The 9486-nt window shown below is 58.6% G+C and overlaps 1 protein-coding gene across 1 annotated transcript in view; it reads right to left on the bottom strand.

Annotated features, from left to right (window-relative positions):
• Positions 1–5268: 5268 nt before the first annotated feature.
• ASAP1 (ArfGAP with SH3 domain, ankyrin repeat and PH domain 1) overlaps positions 5269–9486 on the bottom strand; it is a 162384-nt gene continuing 158166 nt past the window's right edge. The window contains 3 exon segments of the mRNA XM_014459676.1: positions 5269–6163; positions 7681–7803; positions 8476–8933. Coding sequence (XP_014315162.1) covers positions 6089–6163; positions 7681–7803; positions 8476–8933 — 656 coding nt within the window. The 3' untranslated portion in view covers positions 5269–6088.

The raw sequence follows: 9486 nt of genomic DNA, 5'->3' as shown, positions 1-9486 counted from the left end.
TCCCACACCTGACCCTTAAGCTCCCCCCATCCTGCCCCCCTGGGCAACAGGGGGCCATGATGCACCAGGCCAGGCCCCAGAGCTGCCACCCTTAGGGGCGGGCAGAAGCTGTGGAGGCAGAGGTGGGGGTGGGGGGTGGGCACCAGGCCCTGCTTGCTGGCTCACACTGGGCTGGGGAAGCCAGTACTGAGCCTGGGAAAATGCACATCAGCTTTTAGGGATGGGCACCCCCCCTGCACCCCCCACCCCCAGCACCTGGTGGGCGTCTGAGCAGTGTTGTATCTGCAAGGCCATAGCCTCTGCGCTCCATGGTGCATCTAAGAACAGGTGTCCCCGGGTCACACAGGGAGGGGCCGTCACAGGAGGCCTTTCAATGCCCGCCCACTGGACACATGTGCTGGTAAGCAGCCCAGGGGAGGGGGGAGGGGAGGGGAGCAGCCTATCCAACTCCAGATCCTCCATCCTTGTCACTGCCCCTTAAGGTGGCAGGCGAGTGGCGGCTGGAGGTGTGTGGGGCTGGGCCGTAAGGAGGGGCTCCCCATTATTAGCAGGACCCCCGGGCAGAGTTCTGGACTCTGGGTGACCCTCCCTTTTTTGGAGTCAGTTCTAGATTCTTAGGGGCTGAGCAGTGGTCCAGGGAGGACCTGCGCCTCCCGCGCTGCCTGGGCCTCCCCTGGGGATGCTGGCGAAAGGCCGAACCCCAGGCCCCTGCGAGACCCCAGGGGCAGGGCCCGGGAAGCCGACTCTAATACCGAGGCCCCAGGTGATGCTCCCAAATCCGAACGCTTGGCCCTGATGTGGTTTCAGGCCAGGGTGCAGGGAACACAGTTGCCATCTCTTGTCCTCAAATCTGCTTGGACTTACCTGAAAAGCAAAACTCAAAATTCTGTCCCCAAAAACGTGAAGCCGAACGAGGCTTGTCCCTGGCGGTTTTGCAGAAGGTCACAGCTTTGGCCTCTGAGCCTCTGCTCGGGTTTGCTGTGTGGTAAGATTTTTGCAAAACAGCTGCTTCTGAGCTGTAATTCCTGCTTTCAGGAGCTTAGCAGCTTCGGCGTCAGCCTACGGGCTGCTGTGCTCACGGATGATGCTCGCTCACTGGCTGCACTCCTCGGTCATATCCTGCAGGTGCAGGACACCCCGGTGCCAGCCCCTCTGGCTCCCTGTGGTGGTGGTGGGGGGGTGGGGGGGGGGACGGAGCAGCTGTCCAGCAACCACTCCCGGCCCATCTGGCAGATGCCGCGCCTTCTCTGAATGGGAAATGCCACCATGTCCCCTGGTTTCCACTCCCCTGGCCGGCGGACCTGTCCCTGGGAGGGTGACCGGCTTTGACCCCGCTTTTCCTCAGAAAGGGAAGCCCAGGGTCACAGCCAGGAGCCGCGAGGGCCCCGACCTCGGGGTTCAAGTCCAGCCTCTGCCCTTTACGAGCAACTTGACTTCGCCTTGGCTTCCCTGAGCCCCAGTCTCCCAAACTGTAAAATGGGGGAAATTAGAGTTCTACTGCGGAGCGTTGTCCAGGAACACGACCCTGCTGATAGAGCCCTTGGCCTGCTGCCTCGCCAGCTGTCCCTCCCACCTGCGTCAGCTGCTTGCCTTCACCTGCTCACCCGCAGGCCTAGGAGGAGCGCACCCAACTTCCTCCAGCAAGCTCCCTGCCCCCTAAGTTACTTAGTCACCCCCTTGCCCCACCCACAACCTCCTCAGGAACCCAGTGTACGGCACGGCTTTGCACCCACAGTCTTGGCAGCATTTCAGCAGAAAGAACGTTCAGGGGTAGGCAGTGTGGCTGAGCTGACCTCACCTTCACCCGGCTGTGGGCTGCGAGGCCAGGTTGGAGGTGTGGCACCCATCCCTGTGGGGCGGGGTGCACACCCTCAGCCAGCCCTGGCTCGAGGGGTGAGCCCATCTGCAGACTCTGCAAACAAGATGGCCATTCAGGACAGATGAGGACATGTGTGTACGTGGGGGGCAAGTACAGCAGGTGGAATTACCCTAGTAATTATCACCTCCACCCTCCCAGCCACAGGGACACCCACATCCCCGGAGAGAGGGGGACACAGGGTTAGGGGAAGAGCAGGCTGGGGAGGGAGTGGGGGAGACCAGGGCTGGTACTGCCCCAGGACTTACTGTGACCGGGAGGTCACTCCAGCTCCGTGAGTGATCTCCTTACCCAGAGGCGTGTCTCAGGAGGACGTTACCTCGCGGAGGACTGACGTATGTACAAGACCCCCGGTAGAGGGCTGGTTAGGGAGAGGGGGGGGGGGCAGAGGGGCCGTGCGTACTGGTGGCTGCCTTCCAATGGTGCGTCCATCAACTTCACACAGACCCTGTCCCAGGTTTGCAACATGCCAGCATGGCGCCCTCGTGTAGTCAGATGGACACCCCACTGCCTGCATTATCCAGGTAATCATGTCGGTCTCTCCCTGTTCCTCTCCCGGTCCCGGCCCAAGCCCTCCTCCCGGCAGCATGTGCAGGGTGGGTCCTGCCCACTGGTTGGAAGGAAACAAGGAGACCGACACTTCAGCCTGCCATGCCCTGGCCCCGTCAGCTCTCACCGCTGTCTCTGGCTAGAGCGCTGAGGCGGGGACTGTCTCCATGTGGCAGGATCCCCGTGGGGGCCTCAGAGCCAGAGCCACTCGTCTGGGCTCCTGACTCAGGCATTTATTAACCACTAGAGACGCGGTGCACAAAATTCGTGAATGGGTAGGGTCCCTAGGCCTGGCTGGTGATCAGGGCCCATCTGTGGGGTGACTGGCGGGGTGATCGGGGTCCCTCACTCGCACCCACCTTGGCGGACCTGGTGCCGCCTGCTCGCCGGTCATCTCCCTCTGTGGGGCAACCGGCGAGGCCCCCCCGCTGGCATCCGTCTTGGCTGGCCTGGGGCCTGCAGGCAGCTCCTGCGTTGATCATCTGCCCTCTGGTGGTCAGTGTGCATCATAACAGCCAGTCGGTCCACTGTTGTCAATTTGCGTATTAGGCTTTTATAATATAGGATGACGTCTCCTGCCGGAAGTGACCTGGAGCCTCATTTACCGGCTCCAGGAAGCGGAAGGCTCCTGCCTCTCATGGGCTGTGAGGAGGATGCAGGCAGGTGTCCGGCCCTGGTTCTGCTCCCCACAGGGCAGCCCCAGGCTAACAGCAACTTACAGCATGTGGTCTGAGCAGGCACCACCCCTCCCTACCACCCCCCCATAAACAGGGCCATACGTGGGTGCCGGGGAGGTGGGAGTGGGAAAGGGGGGGCAAGATGTGGAGGGCCATGTTGTGTAAGACCAGGAAACGGATGCATATATATATATATATTTTTTTTTTAATTCTCACTGAGGACATTTTTTTCCATTGATTTTTTTTTAGAGAGTGGGGAAGGGAGAGACAGAAATACTGATGTGAGACACATTGATTGGTTGCCTCCCACATGCCAGAGTCTGCAACCCAGGTACGTGGCCTTGATGGGAATCGAACCCGGGACCCTTCAGTCCGCAGGCCGATGCTCTATCCGCTGAGCCAAACCAGCCAGGGCCAGATGCACATTTTCCTGCATCCAAATCGAGCTTTTACATGGGAGCTGCAGGGACCTGTGTTATCTCTACCCCCACCACACGGCCCAGGGGTCTCGGTCTTCTCCAATCGGAGGAGGAGCGGGCAGCTCACAGAATGGCCTGAGGGCACAGATGTTTGGGATCAACTGAGAATATGTTTATTTAAAAGCAATTTTAAATATTAAAAAAAGTAGAAATGAACACATACAGTACTGAAAAAACACTGTCACATTAAATACACGTGAACGGACAAGAGTACTGATGTCCGAGGGAAATGTCCGGGTGGGAGTCGGGATTTACCGAGTGGTCCGTGGGAGGCTATACAACAGGCTGGAGTCCTAGGCAATAAAAAAATAAATAGCATCGCTGTTCAACAGGAAAATAAGACACGCTATTTGCAGAACATACCGTTCCCCTCTGGGGGGAGAGAGAACTCATTAGCTATTTTTTTCCCCATAAGGTTCCATACCTTCAAAATACTATCTCATGTACAAAATTGCAGATAGTGGCTCACTGAGTTTCAGAACAATGATCAGATATCAACTCAACTAAGACCAGCAGAGGCGCCCCAGGGTCAGCGGGCTGGAGAGAGCTCAGATTCCTGGTGGGAAACGGAGGCAAACTCGAAAGGAGAAAGGGTGTGAAAAACGCGTTCACGTTGCTGGGAAGGGGAAGAAGAGCAGACACGGATTCCGCGTCATCTCAGACATCTAGTGTGTGTGTGTTTTTTAAGAAGCCAGTTATTTTGAGATCAGTTAAAACACTGTAGGCTGCAAAGATGAGTTTTTTAATGCAACTGAAATCGTGTAACTGAACCGGGACGCTGAGGGGCGTGGGAGGGTGACTTCCTGCCCTGACACCAGTGTGGTCTCCGTCCTGAGGCTGCAGACACCGCCGGCCACACCCCAGGCCCCTGGCCGCGGGAGTCACAGCTGAGGGGGCGGCAGGCCTGCCACGCGGTTTCCTAACCCAGTGGCTGCCCCAAGCTCTCTTGGCGACCATGTGCGCGGGACTGAATTCACCGGCGCCGGCGCAGTGACGGTCAGTGACGGCTTTCCCTAAGGGCTCGGGAGGGATTGTGCTTCTGCGAAATGAACACGACTCATTCACTGTCAAGATGATCTGCTTAGGAAAGCTGTTTCCTGTGCGCTTTGCCAACAGAGCAGTTTAAGCCAATGCGATGGCAGAACAACACACGGGCCGGTCAGGACTCAGCCCCACCGGTGGGGGAGCGAACCTGCTGTATTCTTTTCAAATTCCTGACTCACGCGAAAGCCCGGCGCAGGCGCAGCGTTCCTGCGGGTCTGACCCACGCACTGGGTGAGAAGGAAACCGACAGGGGCCTCATGGGGGGAAGAGATTTCCCCACAGTCGGGTGACAGCAGCGCCAGGACCTGGGTGATGGGCTGACTTGGAGGTGACGTGTCTACCGAACAGGGCTTGGGGCTGGGGACTCCCTACGATCGGGGTGTAACCAAGAGCCAGGAGGAAGAAAAGGTCGGTTTCAGCACCTGGTTCGACGGTGGGGAGACCGAGGGCAGGGTGACTTCTAATCCGTCCTCCTCCTGACTAACCCTGAAGGGTTTAAATGTGTCAGGGACAGAGCTCCGAACATACTGTAGATGGACGCACGAGATGCTTTCACACGGGAAGGGGGCTAATTCATAACATGACGGGGAGAGCCACACGCGTGAGAGAAAGCCACGGGGCTGACTAGACACAAACATCGTCGCAACCTTATCATCTCTGCTTTTAATGGCAATCAGGTTAAAGTGTGCAGGCCACCGGCTCCGCGGTCCTTTACGGAAGGCAGGCTCCGGAGGCGTCTAACGCATGCACGGCGAGGAGGCTGAGTTCCTGGCAGCCCTCGGGCCTGAAAGAGGAACGTCACCGAGGGCATCAGCTTCTGTCCGAATCGTCATGAAGGCTACGTCATCTTTGCATAATGAGGTAACGTCCCGGGCGGGCACTGCTCCCGGGACGTCTGAGTCCACTGGCCGACCTGCGTGCCCCCGAGGCTGGGGGCGTGACTGTTCTGCTGAAGGGATCACACTCACGTTTAACCGAGCACTTGCTGTAATAGATGCCCGGTGGGCGCTGGAGCTGTAAACTGTGAGCACAGACTGCAGGCGGCCTGTCGGAGCTCAGTCTCCCCAGAAGACAGGCCGCCCGGCGACCGTGCTCGCTCAGTAACGGGGAGAACGCCGCCGCTGGGCACAGTCCATGCTGTGCCTTTGGGTGCAGCTGAGACCACTTCTGTGTGAAAAGCCGGCGGTTCCTAGGCTCCTGCTCGCTTGGAAAACGGCACAGAGAGAGATGTAGGTGCTAGACGCCAGGATGGCTTTGGCAAACCAGGAAGACGCCGGTCCCAGGCTCCCATTAATACTGGCGAAGGCGGAAGATAACAGGGCATTTATTTACAACACACACCACGCTCCCTCCTGGGCGCCCCGGGCGGGTCAGGTTCTGTAACAGCAGCTATATACACGTGTGCACAGGGCGCCGCGGCGTCAGCCATGAAGGGTGTGGACAGTCTCAGGTTCTCCTTCTCGCTAGTCAGACAGGATGTGAACAAAGGACACAGGAAAGACCCCTTTCCTTTCGGGCTCTCCCTCGATGTGGCCGATCTGGGGGGAGAAGCAAGAGGCGTCAGGTGGAGGCAGGCCCGCTGGGCCAGCGCCCGGCAGCCCGCGGGAATCCTCACTGTCTACAGCAGTGGTTCTCAACCTTGGACACTCACACAACCTCTCTGTGCCTTGCCTTGCTGCCTGCTAACACATGAGTTACTCTAAGCAGGAACTGGGCATCGGGAGCTGGCAGCTCTCAGCATCCCACTAGAGCAGTGGTCTCAACCTTCTGGCCCTTAAATAACAGTCCCTCATGTGTGACCCAACCATAAAATTATTTTTGTTGCTACTTCTTAACTGTAATGTTGCTACTGTGATGAATCGTCCATGTAAATATCTGATATGCAGGATGGTCTTAGGCGACCCCTGTGAAAGGGTCGTTTGACCGCCAAAGGGGTCGCGACCACAGGTTGAGAACCGCTGGTCTACAGGCAGGGCACTACGCTCAGTGAGAGTGTCAGTCAGAGGGAGACAAGCACCACAGGATCGCTCGCATTTGGGAAGTCAAATGAACAAAACTAACAAAACAGACACAGACTCAGAGATGGAGAGCGGGCTGGCAGCTGTCAGAGGGGAGGGTTGGGTGGAAAAGGTGAAGGGACAGAGCAAACACATAAACAAACAAAACACTCACAGACACAGACCACAGTGTGGTGATGCCAGAGGGAGGGAGGCAGGGGAGGCAGAGAGGGGGAAGGGGGTAAAGGTGATGGAGGGAGACCTGGCTTGGGGTGGTGGACACACAGGTGGGGGAGAAACCAAGAGGCCTCGAGCGTTAGAAACAGAATGAAATGTGTGCTCTTAGGGGCTCGCTGCTCTCCCTCTGGGCGAGCGGGACCCAGCTTGCTCAGCCTCCTGCCTGTAACACGGGCTGAAACACCCTTCCCTTGGCTGCTTGTGAGATGACAGAGAACGCCCCGCCTGGGAGGGCTGCTGTGGACTGAGCCTGTTTCCTGGCCGCTGTGGGGGAAGATGTGTGAAGGTTCGAGAGCACTGTGGCCCGACAGGTTCCCCGGCTGCTGCCTGAGCCTTGGCCTGTCACCTGCAGAAGCTTCTACCTGTTATGTCTTTGGGAGCTGATTACGGGAGGTCCGTCGTGGGAAACATAACAAGACCTACACGTGGGCTCCGATGACAGACAGAGGGAAGGGGCTCTGAGAGCCCGGCCAGGCCACCTGTCGGTCCCTCCATGAGGGACCCGCAGCACAGAGGGCCTGGAGCACGGCTGTGTCCAGCCCACGGCAGCCGAGCACGCAGGCTCGGAACTGGCACTGCCCGCTGACCTGCCACACGCCTCGGGCAACGTGCTTCCTAGAGCTCTGGGTTTGCACCGGGAAAATGTGAAGAATCCCCCAGGTGTGACCACGGCTGAAGCGCATCCCACGTGAACTCCCTGACCCACAGCTGCTCTGGCAGGTGAGACAGGGACAGATGGTCCCCACCAGGAGGGCAGGGCCCCGCGGGTGCAGCCCACGCCTGAGGGAACCAGGAGGGGAAGGAACGGTGCGGGTACGTACCCACCACTCCTGGTCCTCCTCCCCGGTGACGATGATCACCTCGCCCTCAATGAAGGTCAGCTCGTCTTCGTTGTCGGCCTGGCAGTCGTAGATGGTCTTCACGCGCCTCACCTTGTTTTTCCCCTGCGGCACAGAGACGGGCTGTTAGCCGCCAGGCCTGACCAAGGGAGCACAGGGCTCGCTGGCCGTGGGCAGGGGCGGGACCTCCCTGAGCCTCAGTTTCTCCGCTGCCATGGGCTCCGTGTACCGAGACATCTCAAGATGCCACAGTCCCTGTCCCTTCCCCTGGCATCAGGGGAGAGCCCGGCCCGGGCGAGCGGGCATCGGCCATCACTTTCACCACGAGGGCAGGGGACAGTCCGGCTCCACCAGGGACACAGCACGCCCCCCCCCCCCCCCGCAGGCCAGGATGACGCAGAGTCTAAAAATGGATTTGGGAAGCATGATGCAAAGCACATCTGCAGCTTCCGCCACTCGATGTGCAGCGCAAACACTTCCCGGCTTCATGCGAAGCAGCGTCAGCAGGAGCTGGCCCGGCAGCGGGCACTTCCCCAAAGCTCTGAGGTTTGACCAACTTGACTTGGGCTCTGATCTGTTGAACTTCCAGTTCTTTGCAAACAGGAAGATGGAAATGGGGAAATGACCTTGCAGAGGACGCGCTGGGCGCCCAGCACAGTCAACAGTCAGTCACAGAAAGAGCGCCTTTCCTGCGGTGCCTGGTTTCTCCCTCCGTGGCCTGCTGACCCCGCTCCTGCTGCATGAGCCCCCTCCCCCACACCCCGGTTTCGGACCCACCGTGTTGATCTTCCTGGGCAGCGGCACGGGCATCTCGGGCGTCAGGTCATTGGAGTCCTCGGAGGCCTGCTTCTGGATGGCGTCGCGGGCCGGCACGTTGGGGGAGAGATCCACCGAGTGCGACTTCGGGGCGATGTCGGTGGGCGGGGCCTTGGCCAGCAGGTCCGCCAGCTGCGGTTTGGGAGGCAGGTCCTTCATCTGTGGTTTGGGGGGCAGGTCTGAGAGGTGGGGCTTGGGGGGCAGGTCGCCCAGCTGAGGCTTGGGGGGCAGTTCTCCTGGCTTAGGTGGCAGATCTCCGATTTGGGGCTTGGGCGCCAGCTCGGTGGGCTTCGGGGGCAGGTCTCCAGGGGGCTTCTGGGGTAGGTCTGCCAGCGGCGCCGATTTCTGGACGCCTTCGGGCGGGATGCTGGCCTTGTCCAGGGAGAGATGGTGGCTGGTCTCGGTCTTCCGGAGTGCCACTGCGGGAACAAGCCAAAGAGGGGGGTCACAGGGCGGACAGAGGGGCACCTGCTGAGCACGACCCACGTGAGCACCTGGAGCTCTTGTTAAACAGACAGGAGCGGGAGCCTGGAAGCCTCCCACGTTACAACTCATGTGTTACGCTCAGTGACGTAGGGAAGGATGTCCAAACGAGCCCACGATTAAAAAACCCCACAACCATGAACAATACAGATGAAAGTCGGAAAGTACAGAGTTCAAAGTTCCCGAAGTCCATCACCTAACTGTAGCCATTGCAAATATTTTTGTATTTCCTTTTTGACTTTTTAGTGTATTTTCCAGACATAAAGCTTTTGTCTGCTTTCATCTATACACTGTGTTGCAAGAGTATTTGCCAGCTAATAAAAATTCCTTAGCGTCAGTAGGAAGAGGTTTCTCTCCCCCCAGCCCCCATCACATTTTGGGGACCCAGGTACATGCGCTCATGAATAAACATGATGACAATAAACCATAAACGGGACCACAACATCTACACTGTCTGCAACTCTGACTTATTCCCCACTGAATAGGTTT

This window comes from Myotis lucifugus, unplaced genomic scaffold, assembly GCF_000147115.1.
Source record: "Myotis lucifugus unplaced genomic scaffold, Myoluc2.0 scaffold_113, whole genome shotgun sequence".
Lineage (NCBI taxonomy): Eukaryota > Metazoa > Chordata > Mammalia > Chiroptera > Vespertilionidae > Myotis > Myotis lucifugus.
The sequence above is the reverse complement of the archived record's forward strand: the minus strand, read 5'-3'. Positions and strand labels throughout refer to the sequence as shown.